The following is a 25018-nucleotide window of genomic DNA, read 5'->3' on the forward strand; positions in this document are numbered from 1 at the left end:
AGGACAATGACCCAAAACACACCAGCAAATCCACCTCTGAATGGCTGAAGAAAAACAAAATGAAGACTTTGGAGTGGTCTAGTCAAAGTCCTGACCTGAATCCAATTGAGATGCTATGGCATGACCTTAAAAAGGCGGTTCATGCTAGAAAACCCTCAAATAAAGCTGAATTACAACAATTTTGCAAAGATGAGTGGGCCAAAATTCCTCCAGAGTGCTGTAATAGACTCATTGCAAGTTATCGCAAACGCTTGATTGCAGTTATTGCTGCTAAGGGTGGCCCAACCAGTTATTAGGTTCAGGGGGCAATTACTTTTTCACACAGGGCCATGTAGGTTTGGATTTTTTTTTCTCCCTAAATAATAAAAACCACCATTTACAAACTGCATTTTGTGTTTACTTGTGTTATATTTGACTAATGGTTAAATGTGTTTGATGATCAGAAACATTTTGTGTGACAAACATGCAAAAGAATAAGAAATCAGGAAGGGGGCAAATAGTTTTTCACACCACTGTATATATATATATAATTCACTAAGCCGACAGGGCACGCAAGACAACCTTGGGATACGCACAACATAGCCACGTCCACCAACTCTAAGACCATGGGATACGACGACAACTCACAGAGCCACGCCCACCAACAATTCGAGCGAGAGTGAAAGCATTTGCCAAAAATGTTTTCATTAATCAAGAACGAAAGTCGGAGGTTCGAAGACGATCGTCGTAGTTCCGACCATAAACGATGACGACTGGTGATCCGGCGGCATTATTCCCATGACCCGCCAGGCAGCTAACTGGGTAACCAAAGTCTTTGGGTTCCAGGGGGAGTAAGGGTGCAAAGCTGAAACTTAAAGGAATTGGACGGAAGGGCACCACCAGGTGTGGAGCCTTTCGTGTAATTTGACTCAACATGGGAAACCTGACCCGGCCCGGACACGGAGAGGATTGACAGATTGATAGCTCTTTCTCGATTCTGTGGGTGGTGGTGCATGGCCGTTCTTAGTTGGTGGAGCGATTTGTCTGGTTAATTCTGATAACGAAAGAGACTCCCTCCTGCTAAATAGTTACGTGACCCCCGAGCGGTCGGCGTCCAACTTCTTAGAGGGACAAGTAGCTTTCATCCACGTGAGATTGAGCAAGAACAGGTCTGTGATGCCCTTAGATGTCCGGTGTTGCACGCGCGCTAGACTGAATGGATCAATGTGCATCTACCCGGCACCGAGAGGTGTGGGTAAGCCGTTGAACCCCATTCGTGATGGAGACCGGGGCTTGCAATTGTTCCCCACGAACGAGGAATTCCCAGTAAGTGCGGGTCATACGCTCGCACTGATTAAGTCCCTGCCCTTTGTACACACCCCCTGTCGCTACTACCATGGTCAGGTGACTTGGTGGATTATATATAGAAAAGCAGCCAGGACCGCAAAGAACAATGAAAAGTCAACATGGCTCAGAGGTGCATGTGGACTGTAGCAGAGATGAAAGTGACTGAGGCAGTGTTTGGAAAATGAAAAGTCAATGTGACTCACAGGTGCATGTGGACTGTATACAGATGAAAGCGACTCAGGTGAGGAGTTGGGGGCAGGCACATGAGCAGGCAGTGCGTACTGAATGATGACTAAGAAATCAGCAGACTAGAATGGCGGGGGGGCCAGGGCGGAATGGGCGTCCTTCCCCTCTCCCCCCATTCTGCCCTCTGCGCCCGAGCGCAATCCAGCCCCTTCCCTCGCTCTGGGAGGTGGAGGCTCGACGGCAGTTCTCCAGTTTTCAGTCACGGACAATTGTATGTTGCCCTCTCCAGAGTTCCATCTTTTCATTCACCTACAGTCGTATCCTCAAACCCTCCCCATTTGGACAACTGTCTTTCAGGAAGTGTTCACCTATCAATACATAATTATGCGGCGTATGCTACACCGCGGGTTGGCTAGTAAAATATAAATAAAGTAAAAATGTGGTAATGTTTCTGCCTCAGTCTCCATCTGCCTTTTTTTCAGTTCCTAGCCTGATAGCTGTATGATTAGAGTTTCCATGTACTACACCTGTTTGCACATATTGTATTTTTTATTTCAGCTTTGTCCAATTTCACAAAAAATGTTATTTGTTCGAGGTCAGTTTAGAACATCAAAATATGTATGGGTGTGAGTGTGTGCCCTGAGAGGAACTTAGGCTCATCCTAGGAGAGATTTCTGCTTTCTGTCCAGTGCCACTGGGATATGTTAAGGTTCCATGTGGCCCAGGAAATGAAGCAGCAGGGGCACAAAAAAAGAATTAATGAATATTTATAACTACAGCATGTTTTAGCATTATATAGTATACTGTAATTATTGATTATTAATTTTACATTTTATTGTTTTCTTTGATTCTCACAAATATATTTAAAAATGCTGATTAATCTGTGTTTAATAATATCACATTCATTGCTGAATACCAGAGAGCAAAATGCTGTAGTTCCACTTTCTACCTTGTCAGGGGGAGAAGTATATGTTTTGAAGAAGTTTATTTGGGGTTATCATTAAATCTGCCCTGGAGATTAGCAAAACCCTTTTTTTGTTTTATTTATTGGTGCAGTGCTTTTTGTTTCTCTGTAGAAAACTCTTTTCCTTCACCACACTGATTTGATTGAGAAAGAGATGCCTCTGATTCATTTACTGTATGGTTCCCCTGCTACTAATGTAGACAGAGTAAATGAGTAGTAAACAGTAAGATAAGTATGTATGCCATATTTTTTCTAGTTTTATTTCTGTCTGTTTATTTTCTTTTTGATTCATTTAGTTTTAATTCAGACATTATCTTTACAGTGATGTGTAATATTTTGCTCTCGGTGCTTTTACACTACAAACAGGCTTTGACAGTGGCATCAATGTAGGACTAAGACAGGCAACAAAGCCATTCCTTGACAAATAATATTGGTACAGTTTGAATTGATTAGGTCACGTTAGGGACCATGCACTGGTACAGCTCAATGCCGCACCCACCACACGACGAAACCGCTCAGGATCCTGGTTGGCAAACCCCCCCGGCAGACTTTTTCTACATGGTCCTCCCATTTCAGAGCACCATAATGGTCGGGATATAGCAATGGTACGTATATTAAATCAGTCATATTTAATACTTTGTTGCGTATCCCTGCATGCAATGCCTACGGAGTATCGCCCCTGGTGATGATCTGCTTAGCCTCTAAAGCAGCTATCTTCAGATCCTTCTTATTTTGCAGACTTATCCCATTACGTTTTCTTCTCAGCATAAGGAAGGTATTGCTCAATTGGACTTAAATTGGGTGAGTGGCTTGGCCATTCAAGAATTTTCCATTTTGTAGCTTTGAAAAACTCCTGTGTTTAACTTACAAGTATGTTTGGATCATTAACTGGTTGTAGGAGACATTTACTGAACTTGAGCAGATAAGATATTTAAGCTTTTTCCAAATTTCCACAGTACTTGTTTCACAAGTAGTTATCTTGTCATCCTGTTTTTGTGACTAACTAGTGGTTTGCATCATGCACTGTGGCCTCTGTATTTCTGTTCATGAAGAGTTCAGCAGATAGTCATCTGTGGCACATCCACAACTGCCACCTAAAGGCTCTTTCTGATCTGTCAAGTCAGGCATTTGGGCTTTTTATTGACCCCAGTGAAGATTCTTCTGTCCGTAGGAGACATACCAGTACAGAACTGTACAGTAGACGGGTTTATGTTTACATTCTGTTTTTAGGTAATGTATTAAGGTAATTTTTTAGGTAATGTATTAAGCTGAGTTTGCAATGAAATTAAAGTGCTTTGGGGGCATACTGTATTTAGGGCTTAAACTATAAAAATAGGCATTTACAGTAAAAGGCATTTTTAGCCACATCTAAAAGTCACAGTTTTTCACAATTCGTGGGTGCTCTAAGAACGTAACCCCCACGAATTTTGGGGGTGTATACTTTGTGTGTGTGTGTGTGTGTGTGTATATATCCATCCATTATTCAACCCGCTATTTCCTAACTACTACTGTGTGTATGTATGCATGTACAACCCCAATTCCAATGAAGTTGGGACGTTGTGTAAAACGTAAATAAAAACAGAATACAATGATTTGCAAATCTTTTTCAACCTATATTCAATTGAATACACTACAAAGACAAGATATCGAATGTTCAAACTGATAAACTTTATTGTTGTTTTGCAAATCTTCACTCATTTTGAATTTGATGGCAACACGTTCCAAAAAAGCTGAGACAGGGGCATGTTTACCACTGTGTTATATCACCTTTCCTTTTAACAACACTCAATAAGTGTTTGTGAACTGAGGACACTAATTGTTGAAGCTATGTAGGTGGAATTCTTTCACATTCTTGCTTGATGTACAACTTCAGTTGCTCAACAGTCCGGGGTCTCCGTTGTCGTATTTTGCACTTCATAATGCGCCACACATTTTCAATGGGAGACAGGTCTGGACTGCAGGCAGGCCAGTCTAGTACCCGCATTCTTTTACTACGAAGCCATTCTGTTGTAACACATGCAGAATTTGGCTTTGCATTGTCCTGCTGAAATAAGCAGGGACGTCCCCGAAAAAGACGTTGCTTGGATGGCAGCATATGTTGCTCCAAAACCTGTATGTACCTTTCAGCATTAATGGTGCCTTCACAGATGTGCAAGTTACCCATGCCATGGGCACTGACACACCCCCATACCATCACAGATGCTGGCTTTTGAACTTTGCGCTGATAACAATCCGGATGGTCTTTTTCCTCTTTGGCCCGGAGGACACGGCGTCCATGATTTCCAAAAACAATTTGAAATGTGGACTCGTCAGACCACAGCACACTTTTTTCCACTTTACATCAGTCCATCTCAGATGAGCTCGGGCCCAGAGAAGCCGGCGGCATTTCTGGGTATTGTTGATATATGGCTTTCGCTTTGCATGGTAGAGTTTTAACTTGCACTTGTAGATGTAGCGACGAACTGTGTTAACTGACAATGGTTTTCTGAAGTATTCCTGAGCCCACGTGGTAATATCCTTTACAGAATGATATCGGTTTTTAATGCAGTGCCGCCTGAGGGATCGACTGTCACGGGCATCCAGTGTTGGTATTCGGCCTTGCCGCTTATGTGCAGAGATTTCTCCAGATTCTCTGAATCTTTTGATGATATTATGGACAGTAGATAATGAAATCCCTAGATTCCTTGCAATTGTATGTTGAGAAACGTTGTTCTTAAACTGCTGGACTATTTGCCCACGCTGTTGTTCACAAAGTGGTGAACCTCGCCCCATCCTTGCTTGTGAACGGTTGAGCCTTTCGGGGATGCTCCTTTTATACCCAATCATGACAAACACCTGTTTCCAATTAACCTGTTCACCTGTGGAATGTTCAAAACAGGTGTTTTTGAACATTCCTCAACTTTCCCAGTCTTTTGCTGCCCCTGTCCCAGCTTTTTTGGAAGGTGTTGCAGGCATCAAATTCAAAATGAGTGAAGATTTGCAAAACAACAATAAAGTTTATCAGTTTGAACATTCGATATCTTGTCTTTGTAGTGTATTCAATTGAGGTTGAAAAGGATTTGCAAATCATTGTATTCTGTTTTTATTTATGTTTTACATAACATCCCAACTTCATTGTTATTGGGGTTTTATATATATATATATATATATATATATATATATATATATATATATATATATATACTGTTTTATATATATATATATATATATATATATATATATATATATATGTGTATATATACTGTATATTCATGGCATTCGTAGTCTGAATCACAATCTGATTGTATGGGTGGTTACCTACCAGGTAACGCTTGTGGGTTGGTCAGCAAGTCAGCTAACATCCGCCACGGTGCCCTCTTTCAGTTGCGAGAAGCAGATCATAAAATGGTTGAATAGTTTACTGTCAAATAATGCAAAGAGTATGCGACATGTGTGTGTGCGTATATATATATATATATATATATATATATATATATATATATATATATATATATATATATACAGTAATCCCTCGCTATATCGCGCTTCGCCTTTCGCGGCTTCACTCCATCGCGGATTTTATATGTAAGCATATTTAAATATATATCGCGGATTTTTCGCTGCTTCGCGGGTTTCTGAGGACAATGGGTCTTTTAATTTCTGGTACATGCTTCCTCAGTTGGTTTGCCCAGTTGATTTCATACAAGGGACGCTATTGGCAGATGGCTGAGAAGCTACCCAACTTACTTTTCTTTCTCTCTCTCTTGCGCTGACTATCTGTGATCCTGACGTAGGGGGTGTGAGCAGGGGGGCTGTTCGCACACCTAGACGATACGGACGCTTGTCTAAAAATGCTGAAAGATTATCTTCACGTTGCTACCTTCTGTGTGCAGCTTTTAAGTATGCTGCACGGTGCTTCGCATACTTAAAAGCTCAAAGGGCACGTATTGATTTTTTTATCTGTCTCTCTATCTCTCTCTCTGTCTCTCTGCTCCTGACGGAGGGGGTGTGAGCTGCCGCCTTCAACAGCTTTGTGCCGCGGTGCTTCGCATACTTACAAGCCAAACAGCCCTATTGATTTGTTTGCTCCTTTGAAGAGGAAGATATGTTTGCATTCTTTTAATTGTGAGACTGAACTGTCATCTCTGTCTTGTCATGGAGCACAGTTTAAACTTTTGAAAAAGAGACAAATGTTTGTTTGACAGTGTTTGAATAACGTTCCTGTCTCTCTACAACCTCCTGTGTTTCTGCGCAAATCTGTGACCCAAGCATGACAATATAAAAATAACCATATAAACATATGGTTTCTACTTCGCAGATTTTCTTATTTCGCGGGTGGCTCTGGAACGCAACCCCTGCGATGGAGGAGGGATTACTGTGTATATATATATATATATATATATATATATATATATATATATATATATATATATATATATATATATAATATACAGAGGCGTAGCTAGGGTTTTCAGCGCCCAGGGACAACTGAAGATTTTGCGCCCCATCCTGTTTGCCAAAATGCAATGGGGAAGGGAAATTTGGCGCCCCCTGGATGCTGCCCCCTCCCCAGCTACGCCACTGTATATATATGTGTGTATATGTATATATATATATATATATATATATATATATATATATATATAATATGTGTGTGTATGTATGTGTATATATGTATGTATATGTATATATAATATATAATGTTCATAGTCTGAATCTCGATCTGATTGTATGGGTGGTTACCTACCAGGTAACGCATGTGGTTGGTCTGCCAGTCTGCAAAAATCCGCCACCGGGCCCTCTCAGTTGCGAGAGGCAAATCATAGAATGTTACATAGTTTACTGTCAAATAATTTATATATTATATAAAAAAAATCTTGGGTTGAGGCGTGATCATCTCGGAGAGACACTTTGACGTCACGCAAGACTAGACATTACAGCCTTAGGAAGCAAGACCCGTGAGCACGCCCTACTTACAAACAATTTAAAATAAGTTCATGGACATCTAACCTCAAAGTTGTTGGAATGCTTTCGGCAGACGCACTTCATGTGCTCCCAGCTCTTAAAAATATTATATGTTCTAGATGGCACGTGAATGACTAAGTGAAGAAGAAAGAGCAGCGCGTTGAAAAGAGACACAAAATCGTTGGAGAGAAAAGAAGGCAAAGGATGCACAAGAAAACAATAATAATCTATGTGCATATTCAGAAAATAAGGAAAGTAATAATCAGCCCAGATGCCCCGTGAGACAAAACGACATCTGCTGTACAAGTTTTTAAATGATCGACGCGCAGCACGACAAGCAGAAGACACAGCTCGGCGGCAGCAAGCAGAAAGACAGCAGCTGATCCGTCTGCATCTCCTTAACATGTGTTCAGCCCGCTAATATATATATTACTATATATATATATATATATATATATATATATATATATATATATATATATATATATACAGTGGACCCTTGACTTACGAACTCAATTCGTTCACGAGGGCTGGTTGTAACTCGAGTAGGTTGTAAGTCAAGACTATTTTTCCCATAAGAAATAATGGAAATACCCATAATGCGTTCCGAACCTCCCACTGCAACACTTACTTAACCTTTTCATAATAAAAAAAAGGGTTGTATAATGTGCATAATTTACCAAAACACCAATAATTTTCCTAATGTACTAACCAAAAAGTAATAAAAAGTGCCTAGCCTACCAGAAACAACAACTTCATACTGTACTCGCCATTTAATTTGACATTTTTGGGCTGCAGGAAGGGAGGAGGATGATAATGAAACTGAAGGCTTTTTAAAGGCTTTCTTTAACTTGCGCTGAGGCATTTGCAATCATTTCAATAGCTTCTTTTGCGTTAATTTTAATCTCCTCCTGCCTACAAGTTATTCTGACGAGAATTTTTCTCAGCATTTCCTTGCGATGATACAAGGAACTGTTTCTGAACTCTTCTGAGACACCCCCAACCCCCCCACCCCCCAATCCCCACTCCCCACTCAATGGGAACTACATGCTGAAGTGCGTCCTGAAGCGCAATTGCCGCGACTGTGGAAGCTTGCTTGTCCATTGCCGGGCAGGGATATCACATGCATATCACCCATCGATATCTTTTCTGTTTGCTTTGGCTGAGAGACTCAGCACAGCTTTAAGCTGGCTGTTGCCCCAGCAACAGATAAACAATCTTCCATACGGAGTTTGGACTTTGGCATGTCTTCTAGTTGGGGGAGGTCCCAAGAGAGTTTACAAACCTGACATTTTATTGAATGAGTGCCGCATTAATAGGAATGTTTCTGTTTGTTTACAATCGCGCAAGCGGATACACGTGACCGCATTCAGGTCGTAACGCAAGATGTTGGTCGTAAATCAAAATAAAAATTTTGGCCGTAAATCAAGTTGTTCGCATGTCAAGCCGGTCGTATATCAAGGGTCGACTGTATATATATATATATATATATATATATATATATATATATATATACACACACAGGCAGTCCCCGGGTTATGTACGAGATAGGGACTGTAGGTTTGTACTTAAGTTGAATTTGTATGTAAGTCGGAACAGGTACATTACTTTAATAAATGTTATTGTTGACCGACTGTAACCAAGTGCTCTGCCAATGAATGATGGAGTTTCACCTTTTTCTGACCTTTTTATTATTTCTACTTTATTTTCAATGGTGATGGCTTTTCTCTTCTTTACTGTAGCACCAGCAGTTGCATCAGATTTGTGTTTCAGAGACATTCTTGAAGGGTGAAGACAAAAGGTTAAGATGAGCTCTTATGTACAGCACTGTACATGCTATCACAGCAGATTAGGCACCAGTCGTCAACATGTCTGATGTATCGGGTGGTTCAGATCTAATTATGCAATTTTCATTATGCTATAACTTATTCAGTTTATTACATAGAAAATCACCCAAAAAATCCCGGACCTTCGAAAGCGTGCGAGCTGACGACACGAAGAATCATCTTCGCGCCAAACTGGAATCGTCCCCGCATAAATCAAAGTCATCCAGATGATCTGGATCTGCAGAATTAGATCCGGACCACCCTGTACTGACAAGAGACAACTTCCTGTTATGTGCATACCAGTACAAGCAGGCTTGCTATTGAGAATGAATGGGGGCAGCGAGGGGCGGTTCATTACCTGCCCACATCACAGTCACCCCCACTACAGTATGCTGCCTGCAGTGTCCGCCGCACCACTGCCCCCATTCAACACGCGGCATCTGAGGCACACTACAATGCTACCCCTCGCCTCCCCGTTCACCCTCAATGGCCTCGGTTCAGCCACAACAGGGTCACCACTTGCACCATTACCAGCCGCCCACCTAGAACGAACAGGGCAGCTGTGTGTGGTGGGCGGGCAGTGAAACCACTTGCCGCCGGGAGCCGCCCAATGGACACTACACTGCACGAGCAGTGAAATCGACCCCCTCCAGCCTCCGTCCAGCCACTGCTTGCAGTGTCCCTGGGCTAAAGGTGACGGAGCGGCAGTTACTGAGACGCATGCGTCGCAGCTGCGGCCCCGTTAGTATGTCGTTGGTCGGATGTCCGTAACCTGGGGACTACATATATATATATATAATATATATATATATATATAAAATATATTTATATATATAATATTGCAATAACAGAAAATATAAATTATTTTGAGCCTTGGCGTTATTTATTTTTTAATTTATTTTTTCTATTGTTTTTCAAGATGACAGTGTGTAATACAATAATTACATTAACTTGTATCTAAAAGAGATGTAACATGAACACAAAATAATGATAAAACACAGTTAATGATTATATAGAAATACGCATATTCATCCATGTACAGTGTCATGAAAATGTCCCTTCCTAATTTGTTCATGATTGCAGATTTTTGATTTCTAGATGGATCTTTTGTTCCTGATCACAAGCAGCAAGCTTGCATTATTATATCAAATGCAAAATGTATAATGCATTTTATGTTCTGCTATATTGCTATATTTACCTATAATCTTCATGAGGTTATTTTATAACATAAATGTGTAAACCCTTAAGCAGGATAAGTTATTGCATGTAAATAAAAGTATAATAAGCTTTTATGGAGCATATTCCAGTGTTGTTTAAATCTTTCCTAATAAGGTAATTGGGATTAATCTGTTTGTCCTGGGATCACTTTTGATTTCAGTATGCTCTGTATGTTTCCTTGTAGTAAAGGTAATTTGCCTATAACAAAATAAATGTTTTGGTTCCACAGTTAGTGTTGCTATTGCTTATTTGTAGGTTGTGAGCTTGTCAATAAAAGTAAAACTCTCACATCTTTTCCTCTGTATACCTTTATTTTTACTCACATGTTTCTACTGAAAGGAGTATATTTTTCTGCAGATCCGGTTCTCCCACAGTCCTTGTGTGTGGTATGTTTGACTTGCTGACTTTTTACTTTAGCTGATCCTGTGTATGATTTCCTAGCTGATCCTCAACTTGATAGTCTGCCCCTCTTCATTGTAATCCTCCATGTGACAACCTTTTTAGTGGCTGCTCAACCTGCAGCTGTCCAGGGCGACTGCCCTTTCTGCTCAGCCCACTCAAAATGTGACATGCCTGTTCTCCTTCTATTGTGAGTTGCCTCATTTAATCTTTGTATTAGCAGTGAGCAGCATTGACATTCCTTGTCTGGCTATTCTGCTCCCCAACTGTGTTCAATTCTCAGTGACGCCCATCTGCTTGGTCTCTCTGTCTCTTAGTATACCCTTAATAGTGATCTTTGATTTTTTTTTCTATGGAACCACACTTGTGGGAATTTAATTTTCCTATACTGAACAGAAAAATCTCGATACTTTTGGATCAGATTTTTTTTAAAAACAGTTTATTGTATAATCAGACATCCTTCGTGTATCCATCCATCCATACATACATTAAATCACATCATGATAAAAAGTGGAAAATATTTTAACAAATATTGTTAGCTATTAATATAAGGTACAATGCATTTTTTCTGAATTTAACTTTTTAAGATTTTGTCAGTTTTGATCTGAAGACTATTTTAAATTGTTTATTGTTAATCATTATTAGATGCATACTGTATTATTGACAGAACTAGCAGATGTTACTAACTCATGGCAAATTATGGCCAGTTACAGTATTTCTTCCACGTTGTATTTTATTGATATACAACCCACTTATGTTTTTTAAGTTTTAAATATATTTTTCTTCTTAAACTTGTCGTTAAACTCTATCTAAACTTTACTGTTTTCCTCCTGTTATTATCTATACTGTCTGACTAAAACTTGTGCTAATGTTTTCTGTTACAAGTTTATTGGGGGTGGGATCGTTCTGTTCCTCTTAATTCAATTGTTAATACTTAAGTCGTACCATGCCACTCAGGCTTGTTTGTCTTGTTCTGTTGTGCGTTTGAATAATGAGTGGCAATTTATTTGACAAAATTTGTTTATTTTTGACTTGTATTTTTTGTTGAATCTCAGAGACAGGACTGAATAGCTTAAAAGGCATGAATGTACACATGCATGTACTCATAAATGTGTGTGTGTGTGTGTATGTTTTTCTATATCTGTCTCTATATGTATGAATGTCATAGAAAATCTGGAAGGCATGCCTTTGACACAAGCAGATTATGTTGTTTTACGTACAGCTTTGTTTACTTTTGTGACCCTTTCTCTCTCTAATGTTTCCTTTATGTTTTCCTGACTGGCTTCTGTTTACAGAAATAGTAAACCAGTTGAATGCCCTCAGCAGCTTAGATGAAGACCCAGACGACTGCATAAAACAACCAAATAAGCCTTCAGCTAACTCAGCCAGTTCTTCTGAAGGTCTAAAAGCTTTCATCTTCTCTCTCTCTCTGTTCTTCTGCTACCAATTTAGTAATATTTTTGCTCTTTTTGTCTTTTTTTTTGCCTGTGATGTTTCGTTCAGTGTTGTGTTTTCCACTCCTGTCAGGTTGTCAGTATTTTGCAGTGAACCAAATGCAAGCTAATTTTGTGTACAGTATGCTACATCATTCTAAGTATTTTTGTCACTTAAAGGACTAGGAAACATTCTTTGTGAGACTGTAAGACTTCAACAACACAACTTGCTTTTAGTAAATGAATTCATTAATAACTTATTTTCTAGCACCTTTTATAGTGTGCATTGAAAAGCACTTTACAGGCCAAGTCCTGCAGTACATTGATGCAATAGATTGACATATATTTTTATTTTTATATATTTTAAGTCCTTATAAACTCTCCCACATGGTTTATAAATATTCCCCGTACAGTTATACAGCATAAACCCTTTATATTCTCTTAGTTATAAGGTAAGATTCGTTGAAATTATGTATGTAAACACAGTTTATATACTACTCACAAACATACGTATCGTATATCATTGAGGAGTTTTATTTAATACATAATACAGTTTTAAACATATTGTAATTGAGTAGGTAATATAAAAATATGTGAAAAATCTATAACATGTAAATGCTGTACATAAAACCAAAATGTTATTTTAAAGATACTGTAGAGCGTCTCCGATATCACATTTGTTACAGCCATTACGATAGACAGGCCACCGGCAATAAATACCAACAATGCAAGAAAAAAATTGTATAAAATGTGTGCACAGTTACAATAAATGTACATACATGTACTAAGTACGTAGAAAAATAGTTTTGGGTACTCACCAACTTGTCAGATAAAGATGACATTTACTGCACTGTCACAGCTGTTCTAAAGGAGCCTCTTCAGGCGACTGTGTAGCACCGCCGTCGTCTTCTTCCACTGAAGGCGTACTAGGCAGTGTTTTGCGTGTAAGGAACATCGTGATGGGCAGTTGCTGGCGCTGCTTTTTCATTTGTGTAAAGAGGTTCCTATACACTTCCGTGGCACCGTCAAGAGCATTTTTAAATTGCAAAGAACGAATCATTTGCGGGTCCCATTCTTCAACTGATGTCTGGAGATCTTTTGCCATTCGTAGAATGGTCGCGAGACGCTCGAGAGTTAGCACAGCACCCAGGAGCTTAACCTCGTGCTCTGATTGGGTAGCTTCTCAGCCATCCGCCAATAGCGTCCCTTGTTTGAATTCAAATGCGTCCCTTGTTTGAATTCAAATGGGCAAATCAACTGAGGAAGCACACGTACTGTAGACCGCAGACATCCGCGAAGCAGTGAATAATCCGCGATATATATTCACATATTCTTACATTTAAAATCCGCGATGGAGTGAAGCCGCGAAAGATGAAGCGCAATATAGCGAGGGATCACTGTATATAGAGTAGCATGTCACTTGTATTTTAAAATTGTGTTACTGGCACAGCATGCAATAAATAATAATTTACTGTTTTGTATCTGTTATTTCATTTCATACTTGGAATTGATTGAGAAACTGTATTCAATCAATGGGATGATTTAAACTTTCTTTTGTCTGTATGTTAAATAATGACGAAAATAAATAGTCAGAAGTAAATAACAAAATTCAGAGAATTGCTTGAACAGTTTCTTAATGTTTGTCTTTTTTTTATTGTGGACATACTTATTTGTAGAAAAAAACTCTGCAGTAGTTGTTACTTTTTAGATATTGGTGACTTATTGTGTGCAAAATTAAACAACGTGGTAATAATATATTACAGAGAGTTTCATTGTGATTTGCTTCAAGCAGTTACATAAGTGTGATATATACAGTATATCTGTTTATGTGGTAACATTTTATCATCGCACATTATAACTGAATATCCTTACTATGCAAAATCATTTTAAGAATTTTTCTACCAATATAGATTTGAACTACAGTTTGTAGCATAAGAGTTTTGACTATTTGAAGAACAAATGTCTCAAATCCAAAACTTCTACTATAGTTATAGTAGAAAGACGCAAATACAGAAAGTGGACTTATGCAAACTGAAACAGACAGTCTGTGGAGTCACTATTAGCATTAGCAGTAAATTTGAATTTGATGAGTTGTATGAATCTATTTAGACAGTGTTCCATGTCTAGTTAACTTGACATATGTTTTTCCACCTTATTCTGAAACATGAAATCTTTTACACTAACACAGCTGTATGCAGCACACTTTTATACTGACTGCACTACTATTTCATCTTGATATCCTTTCTTATCAATATGGTTTGTCTTGGAACCAGCAAACCAAAATGTTATCCTCAAACATCTATCTTGTTCCAGAAAACATTATCATAGCAAATATATCTTCTGTATGTTATTTGTTGTTTTGAAATTTAGTACAATTTTTTGACAAGACAATTTCCAGTCTTATTAGTTTTTCCTTTAATCTAGATTATAGTTTCTATTCAATAAATTATATTTGGTAAGTCATTATACACACATTATGTTGATTCCTTTTAAGTTATAATCATTTTTCTAATATATGTTAGGTTTCTGTGGCACCGCCATTATCCCAGAAATTTAACAAGTAATAGGTTCACTTCAAACTACAACGCTTTCTTTTTTAAGTGTTATTTCATATTTGTCTATGTAAAAGATCCATTGACCAAAAAGACATATCTGCTAAAAAGACCTATATGCTAAAATTTGTATTTTGTTTTTCTTGAACTTTACACAGAACTGATTAGTAAACTTAACTTTTTGGAAGAGGAAGAGAAAGATCTACATGCACCAGGACAAAATCCATTTGGTGATCCAGATGAATCTGGCTTGAATCCTTTTGGAGAGCCAGATGATGAAGGTAATTTATACTATGAAGTTATACTTTTTTATATTTTCACTACATACTTTTTTTCAGTTATATGGCCAAAATTGTTTGTCACTGCAATTTCGTATTTTAGGACAATTTATATTTCTTTTTTCTAAATAAGTGTAAACAATATAAATGTATCAAACAAAATGTATATATACAGAATATTTTCGTACATTCAGTAAGTATAGATCAAAGTGCTTTACAATTAATAAAAGAGGAAGCTATCAGTCATGTACAGTAAAATGGAAGAATTCATAGTTTATAAGTTTCTTTTACTTAAGATGATGAAAATCAGTCTCTGATTTGATTAGAATCACAATGGTGCAATACCTAGAAAGAACATGTGGAGGCATTACTGCATAGTATGATGGAGACCAAGGTTATTACAGTTTTGCCTTTTTATATTAGTTTATATTTCTGTATTTTTTCTGACTTTACTTGGAAGTTCAGGTTAGTTTTACTTTTCCTTCATTGTGTATTTTTAGTTTTAATTTAGTTTTTATTTCAAAAGACATTTCTATTTTATTTTTATATCAGTTTCAGTTTTAGTAATTCTCGCTTGGATCTCCTATGGAATTTAGTTTTGTGTCACAATTAGACAGAACTGTACACTTAACAGATTTGGATACGAGTTTAATGTTAGTGGAGGCTTACTTCACTACTTGATTTACTATCTGGTTTTGTTTTTGTCTGATAAAAACAAGCGTAATTAAAACCAGATACTGAATATGAACAATTTTACAAAATGTTATGATTTTTAAAATATTTTCTGTGTCATTTGTGCTGAACAAATGTGCGCTAACTGTTGCCACTTTTTATATTTTTCTTTTATTGCCCAGAATGTCCAATTTGTTAATGAAATTTAGGTGAATTTTAAGGTTTGAGGGTGTTTTACTCAAAATGTCTACAGCACACAACATATCCTGCTCCAAGACAGTGTGCTTAAAATGAATGCCTTCAATATTTCATTCAAAAATCTCCCATACTGGGCTTTATTTTCTACCAGCTATATTGATCTTTGATTCAATCTCAGGCACATACAATTTATAGACAGAAGTTTGCCACCTGCAGGCCTGAAAAGATATAAAAAAAATCAGAAAACAGATTCTGCTGTGTTCTGACAGGGTGTGATCATGAAAATCATGGGGGCTTAAAGAATGGTAAACCCTTAATGAGCAGAGTAAGAGTAGGTAATAGGTGTGTGGACAGGCACAAAACCAAAGAGACAGCATCTGAGATTAAGAACAATATATACATGATCTAAACCTGTTTATCCAGAGTAGGATCGCAAGAAACCTGGAGCCTACCCCAGCAGGTTTGGATGCAAGGCAGGAAAAATCCCTGGTATGCAATATGCATGATATGGCTGATATTAAGAACAAAAAGAATATGATATTTTCAACCATCTATTTTGAGAGAGAGAGAAACATTGACAAAAAAATTGCGACAAATATTTGAAATATAATTCTGCTACTGATTATTTTCACAATATCAGATATTTTGAGTTGTTGAATATGAACTTAAAAAGATAAATTAATGAATATAGAATAAATACAAAAAACACATTAGTATATTTAGTTTTTCATCACTTGGCAGACTCTCTTCGCACTACCTACCTGTAGTTCAATAGGGACTTTGCCAACTCAGGAATTTTACAAATTTTTTTTCGCTTTGTTGTTAAACAATGTTTTTAAAGCAAAAGTGATTGGTCAGTAACAATATGCTGATCTTCTATGATGACCTAGTCAGTCTCTCGATCAGTGTCATTTTATTCTTAAAAAGTGGAGTGGTCTTTCCTAGACTTTCTCGTATACGCAGATATGGGGATGGGTATTTGAGATACGTAAACGCAAGGCAATGATTATATTTTTTGTATTATGTACATTAAAGAACCATCAACATCAAATCAAATCTATACATATAAAAGGCAAAGCCTCACTGACTCATCACTAATTCTCCCACTTTCCATATAGGTGGGAAGCTGAAATTTCACATGCTCATTCCTTGCAGTGTACTTACAAAAATTAGGTATGTTTCATTTCCTATTGCAACACCCACGGGGGGAAACGGGTGTACCCCCTAAACTGTATGTATAGATAGGGGAAACCCCTCCTCACTATTTCTGGGACTTTCCAATATATGTAGGAAGCCCCAAATTTCCCATGCTCAATTTTTAAACTGTACTTACAAACGTTAAGTATGTTTCATTTCACGCCGTGCCCTGTAACAAACTTTCAAAAATAACATCTTTTTGGCGGTTCTCACCATTATGCCATAAGGATCTTTCGGAACTGACCTCTCCTTTTGGTTTCATTCCTTTAGGGGAAACCCCTCCTCACTATTTCTGCAACTTACAATATATGTAGGAAGCTCAAATTTCCCATGCTCATCCTTTACACTGTACTTAGAAACATTAAATATGTTTCTTTTTGCGCCGTGCCCCGTAACGAGCTTTAGAAAATAATGTCTTTCTTTTTGGCGGTTCTCACCGTTATGCCATAAGGAACTTTGGAACTGACCTCTCCTTCTGGCAGTTTCATTCCTTATTTCCCTTAACAGACAATTTATTTTACACCAGAGATGCACAAGGGCCGCCCTGGTCCCCCTTCCTTTTCCCACACGACTGCTGTCCGCACACCTACCATATGGCTGTCTCCCTGCCTAAAAATGTGCATTTCCCATACACAAAATTTACAGTCATAAATTAAACTCTTTACAATAATCAAATTCACTCTCAATACTAAAATAAGCCTACGACAATTTACATTGACAATCATGTTACAATTATTTTTAAAATGTTTCCTTTTCTTTTTCATAACTTCTTTAACACACTACTTCTCCACGGCAAAGCGCGGGTATTTTGCTAGTTAATAATATACTGAATATTTTGTTATAAATCGGACTCTCCAGCTACATGGAATAAAAAAAAAAAAAATGCATACCACTCCCAGTTGATGGATTTGGCCCAAAAGTTAATACAGATCTACAATTTTGGTTCAACAACCACATGCCAAATTTCATCCATCTATCTCGTTGCGTTTTTGAGTTGTAGTGTTTACACACACAGACACACACAAACAGGTAATTTTCAAAAAAAACTATTTTTGGACTCTGAGGTCTATAACGTCAAGATTCATCAAAATCTCGAGGTTGAAGTTTTTCATGACTACTATACTTTCTCTATACTTTGTATACGAGAAAGTAAAATACGATTTCTCCTTGGTGTGAAGTGGTAGGTGAATTACTATCAACAAAAAGCCAGTCACCTGAGAAATAAACTGAAATGTTACTCACTCATGATTTTTCTGTCCATATGGTAAAGGTTTTGTTGACCAGCACATTCCGATTTCAGCTGTTTGAATGATATCTTGATATACAACAAGTGCAAAGAAAGGCGGCACGTAAATCGCTTTCTATTTCACACGCTTTTCTCGCCCGTATTCAGCCTGCTCTGTCACTGCAAATGCTGTGTGAACACCCGCCCTCTGCCACTAGCTGCCGTTCACTGGATAAATATATGCGGGTGGCTCGTGGTGGATGATTTTCTGTTTTAGAGTTAAAAGTTGCAAAAATTAAAAGACTAACAGCAAGAATATTCATTCAAAAACTAAAAATATAATAGTTAATATTAATAGTTTAATTTAGGTCTAGTTTTTCATTTTGGTTTTGTTAATTGTTTAATTTCAGTTAACGAAAATATTTTTTTAATAATAGTTTTGATTTTAGTTTTCATTAACTATAATAACCTTGGTGGAGACTAGGTGAAAGAAACCTCAGCTGACATTATTAGGAAGCCTTTCACTTTGCATTGCTTGGTATGTGTACTTCTGTAATCAACCAAGGGAGTTATCCTTTAACTTACACTCCAGGGAAATTATTTCTGAGGTCCTTTGTAATCCAGACATCATGGGTTTATAGTTGACCACCGTCAGTTACCATAGTGCAAATTGTGCTACCTGGAATGATTGTGGTGTGGTTCCATATCAATACAATTGGCTTAGTTGGCAGCATTTGCACAGTGGACAGGCATTTTGTGGGGGTGCTGCTGCACAGTACATTGGGAGCACTGTGAGAGATTCTCCACTCACATCACCAGGAAGTGATCTAATTTGCATTACTTACAGTTCATCCATTCGCGAACAGCCAGGGCAGTTCTTCTTTAACTTACGCTTTAGGGGAAATGCATCTGAGAGCATTGGAAATTCAGATGTATTTCTGGCTGGCCACCAAAAGTTACCACTGTCCAAAATATGTGACGTGGAATGGATCTTGTTATGATTCCAGGACAGTACACGAGAGGAGAGACAAAGAAAAACTCCAGGTGGCTCAAATGACAGGAGAAATAAACCTCTAAGTACTTTCTCCTTAACTTACTTATCTGACTATACACAGCAAATGTGATCATATCCCTTGTTTCCTATCCACAACATAGCCTTTTCTTAAATCATCCATCCACCCTATTGGTAGTGGTGCTGTTCGACTTGTCAGTTGCTTCTGCTCTGTTCTTTGTTTGTATAAAGCCTGTCTTCAGTGCAGATCATATACTGTACATTAGCATAAAATTAATAAATACTGAGAATTTATGATTTTTTTTCCTTTTTTAACTAAACGGTTTCTGAATTGTTTTCACCTTCTTTATATAGATTGCAATTTTGCCATAAAGGTGGAAGTAAGTCCTGACAGGATTTCTCTTGGTTTTGTTTTTTTATTGCACAAAACCTGCCATTTAACAAAATTGTGTAGACTTTTTATACCCACTGTATTGTTTGAGCATAACACTTCTTGATTTAAATTCAACAGTTTTTATGATATAACCTAACATTTTATTTGCCTTTTTAATTGCTTTAGTTTATTTTTTGTCAATGAAAATGTGTCAACATATACCCCTGAATTATTTTGAAAGGTTGCTTCCTGTATGACAGTGTCTCCCATCTTGTATTTATAATTGACGTTCCTTTTGCTCACATGTAGTACTTTGCACTTTTCTACATTAACATGCATTTGTCAGGTGTCCGTCCACTTCTGAAGGTTGTCCATGTCTTATTGAATTATTTTTGCTGCCTCTGCCATTTCTCCAATTTTAGTGTCATCTGCAAATTTGACAAGTTTACTAACTATGCCGGAATTAATATCATTAACGTGTTTTTAGAAAAAGTAATGGTCCAAGGACAGACCACTGAGGCACTCCACTGATGACCTTGCTCCATGTGGAACACTCTCCTCTTATCTGTACTGTTTCTCTCCTGCCAGTGTGGAAGAAAACTGTACCGGCCACTCCTGCTGGGTGTCCTGTTCACCCTTTTTTCGTTGAGGAAAATAAGTTCAGTCAGAAGGAAGCGTCCAATCAATTTTCTTTATTCTCTAAATCTCACAAGAGGTAACACTCATTAAATACATATCGTGATAGCAATAAAAAGTCAGTGTTACAAAGAGGAACTCGTGCTGCGTCCTTTTTCTACATTCCAAAATCAGATCTTTAATTGTTGCTCATAACATAAGCGCTAATACTATTGGTTATACCTAGTTTCTAAAAGGACATGGCAGAACTGTAATACTTTAAATGGTCCTAAGTGACCCTGGTCAGTGACTTATGCACCTCATTTCTCAGCAGTCCATTTTTAACAGGAAGGTCAGTACAGTAATCCCTCCTCCATCGCGGGGGTTGCGTGCCAGAGCCACCCGCGAAATAAGAAAATCCGCGAAGTAGAAACCATATGTTTATATGGTTATTTTTATATTGTCATGCTTGGGTCACAGATTTGCGCAGAAACACAGGAGGTTGTAGAGAGACAGGAACGTTATTCAAACACTGCAAACAAACATTTGTCTCTTTTTCAAAAGTTTAAACTGTGCTCCATGACAAGACAGAGATGACAGTTCTGTCTCACAATTAAAAGAATGCAAACATACCTTCCTTTTCAAAGGAGTGCGCGTCAGGAGCACTGAATGTCAGAAAGTGAGAGAAAACCAAACAAATCAATAGGGCTGTTTGGCTTTTAAGTATGCGAAGCACCGCCGGTACAAAGCTGTTGAAGGCGGCAGCTCACACCCCCTCCGTCAGGAGCAGGGAGAGAGAGAGAGAGAGAGACAGAGAAAAACAAAGTCAAAATCAATACGTGCCCTTTGAGCTTTTAAGTATGCGAAGCACCGTGCAGCATGTCGCTTCACGAAGCAGCTGCACACAGAAGGTAGCAACTCTTTCAGCATTTTTAGACGAGCGTCCGTATCGTCTAGGTGTGCGAACAGCCCCCCTGCTCACACCCCCTACGTCAGGATCAGAGAAAGGCAGCGCAAGAGAGAGAGAGAGAGAGAGAAAGAAACAAAAGTAAGTTGGGTAGCTTCTCAGCCATCTGCCAATAGCGTCCCTTGTATGAAATCAACTGGGCAAACCAACTGAGGAAGCATGTACCAGAAAATTAAAAGACCCATTGTCCGCAGAAACCCGCGAAGCAGCGAAAAATCCGCGATATATATTTAAATATGCTTACATATAAAATCCGCGATGGAGTGAAGCCGCGAAAGGCGAAGCGCGATATAGCGAGGGATCACTGTATGTGCAAAAGAGCACTTACTGCTTCCTCTGCTTACAACAAATTTGTTTTTGGAGCTGACAGGGCCCTGCAGTGGTTGTCAGCTAACATGACCACAAGAGCGTCTGCAGTTTATTCTTAGCTAAACACCTGATCCATGTTTCCTGCTACAGGTTACCACTTTTGAAACAGTTTTCAGTAAGCACTTTGTTTTGACATTTAATCATGTATTAATGCTTTTAAAACTTATATATTTATTAAACTTATAGCATCTTTAACCTGTAAACATAAGCTCAGAAGCGTGAGAGACTCAGCACAAACCCAGTAAGCAATGTAGCTGTTTTTTCTTGTCTTGTCCGCACACCTACATTACATGCCAGGTGCACAGCTTTTTGAAAGTCTAGGAAACCTTGGATAATTGGATCAAGGTCACTTCCAGTTAAAGAACTAACGCCCACTCATTGCTACATTATTTTGTCCATTACATAATGGCAAGTTCAGACTCTGCTAACAAGGCTAAAATGAATGTCCATTTAGGTGCCTTTTTGTCTAAAGGAGCATCTGCAAACATGTCAGCTCAGCTCTGATTTACACCTTTATTATCCGTTGGAGTACAAAGCTTACCAAAGTTGTCTGTGAGCTGCAGTTTAGCCATTTACTCAGCAATGTAAGTGGGAATGCAAATACATCCCTGTTAAATCTGCTCTCTTAACAGGCCTTGTATGCCTTTAAATGCCTAGCAGAATGGACAATAAACACTATGTTGGCAAATGTTTAAAGTAAAATAAAAACATTTTAATGTGCTCTAAAAATCATGCATTTTGTCCAGTTGTATATCGTATCACAGATTCATCGTGATAATAAAGAAATTCAATAAGGACACAATTTTCCCAGGTAAAGTTGCTCGACACTATAAAAAGGTTTATTTAAAAGCAGAACCTTGGAAAAGGACCTATAAAACCATCCTTGCTAATATTGTAGCACCATATCCCTATTGCTTGAAGTATTTTAAGCTGATATCCTAAAGAACTGCATTTCCCCTTGTATTGCCAGATGATTATTAACTCAGTTGTCAAATTTGTATGATTCAATTTTCTTTCTATAAGAAATTTTAAAAGGCTGCTTTGTCCTTTGTTGAAAAAGAAAAAAGAATGTCATTGCATTTAAACCTAGGGCACAGTTATTTAAACAGGGTATTACAGAAGAAAGTACAGTAATCCCTCGCTATATCGCGCTTCGCCTTTCGCGGCTTCACTCCATCGCGGATTTTATATGTAAGCATATTTAAATATATATCGCGGATTTTTCGCTGCTTCGCGGGTTTCTGCGGACAATGGGTCTTTTAATTTCTGGTACATGCTTCCTCAGTTGGTTTGCCCAGTTGATTTCATACAAGGGACGCTATTGGCAGATGGCTGAGAAGCTAGATTGCTTACTTTTCTCTCTGTCTTGCGCTGACTTTCTCTGATCCTGACGTATGGGGATTGAGCAGGGGGGCTGTTCGCACACCTAGACGATACGGACCGCTCGTCTAAAAATGCTGAAAGATTATCTTCACGTTGCTATCTTTTGTGCAGCTGCTTCCTGAAACGACATGCTGCACGGTGCTTCGCATACTTAAAAGCTCAAAGGGCACGTATTGATTTTTGCTTGCTTGTTTTTCTCTGTCTCTCTCTTTCTGTGCTGTTGACGGAGGGGGTGTGAGCTGCCGCCTTCAACAGCTTTGTGCCGCGGTGCTTCGCATACTTAAAAGCCAAACAGCCCTATTGATTTTCCTCTGCCTTTATGACAGTCTCTGCTCCTGACTCCTTTGAAGAGGAAGATATGTTTGCATTCTTTTAATTGTGAGACGGAACTGTCATCTCAGTCTTGTCATGGAGCACAGTTTAAACTTTTGAAAAAGAGACAAATGTTTGTTTGCAGTGTTTGAATAACGTTCCTGTCTCTCTACAACCTCCTGTGTTTCTGCGCAAATCTGTGACCCAAGCATGACAATATAAAAATAACCATATAAACATATGGTTTCTACTTTCGCGGATTTTCTTATTTCGCGGGTGGCTCTGGAACGCAACCTCCGCGATGGAGGAGGGATTACTGTACAGTAATTTGAAATTTCTTATAGAGCTGTATTATGAATCATAAAACATAATTTATACTATACAGTAATAAATATAACAATCACATGAATTTTAGATCAAAGGAAGTATAAATCATGTCTCTTGTTTCTCATTTCTGTAAGTACAAATATGTTTAAATCAATTTGTATGTGTCTTTTTGATATTCATTTTTATTTATACTTTACCTTCTTTACCATTTATCAGAACAAGTTTTAAAGAAAGATGTCTCAGCAAAAACAGAAGATCCTTTTTATGATGATTCTACCAATCCCTTCAATGAGAATGACATCTCTGACTATAGCAACCCGTTTGACAAGCCAGACTTTGAACTGAATTAGAACTTGAGCTTGAAATATCTCCAGAACAAAAACGGACCAAATTCCACCTAAACCAGCTAAAAGAAAGAATGTACGACCTATTGATATGAGCAAGTATCTTTATGCAGATACAATCAAAAATGAAGAAGAAGAACTTGATGAGTAAGTATTGAGAGAAAACGAAATTTTGTTTTCTTCATCTAGGAGTTTTTAATGTCAGTCTAAAATTCAACTTTATCTAATTCACTTTAATTTCTGATCAAATGTGAAAAATCATGGTGTTGTAAGTTGTTACAGAATGTGTGTTTTGCACGTTATTTGTTTTTCTTCTTGGAAATAAATTTTCTATATCTCCAGTAAGTTTTACCTTATCTCCACTTTTCCGTTAATGTTCAGAATTGTGTATTTGCGCTTCTCATTTTGCTTTTTGAGTATCCTATCTTTCTCTCTATCTCTCTTTCTTTACGAAATGTAACCTGGAAAAGGTCAATTAAACAGAGCATCCAACACACAGCACCTCTGTTGTGTAGCAAGAGTGAGTAAAAGGGCATAGACAGTGGTTTTGTTGTTCAAAGTTTCATTGTCTGTTGTGTGTGCCTCCCTACCCACTCAGTTTCTCTCTCACCCTACCTCTGAACTCGTTCAGTGTTTAACAACTAATTGTGAGACTTGTAAAATAAAAATACCAAAATAGCAAAGTACAACTTTGTTTCCCCTTTTTGTTTCAGTTTATTTTTATTAATAGCTATTTAAGAAAATATGACTTCTTTTTCAGCTTGTCTTAGACTGTTTCCAATCCTCTTATGCCTATTTCATATCTTTCAATTAGGTACCTAGCCTTTTTTTTTTTTTTTTCTTTCTCTGAGGCAATGACTGATACATCCATTGGTAAGGTGGGCATGACCATTGAAAC

General features: G+C 38.0%; 1 protein-coding gene across 1 annotated transcript in view; it reads left to right on the forward strand.

Annotated features, from left to right (window-relative positions):
• Window positions 1–25018, forward strand: part of ehbp1 (EH domain binding protein 1) — a 508893-nt gene that overhangs the window by 297115 nt on the left and 186760 nt on the right. Inside the window, 4 exon segments of the mRNA XM_051919668.1 lie at window positions 12159–12263; window positions 15007–15129; window positions 23993–24123; window positions 24125–24267. Coding sequence (XP_051775628.1) covers window positions 12159–12263; window positions 15007–15129; window positions 23993–24123; window positions 24125–24267 — 502 coding nt within the window.

This window comes from Erpetoichthys calabaricus, chromosome 15, assembly GCF_900747795.2.
Source record: "Erpetoichthys calabaricus chromosome 15, fErpCal1.3, whole genome shotgun sequence".
NCBI classification, from domain to species: domain Eukaryota; kingdom Metazoa; phylum Chordata; class Cladistia; order Polypteriformes; family Polypteridae; genus Erpetoichthys; species Erpetoichthys calabaricus.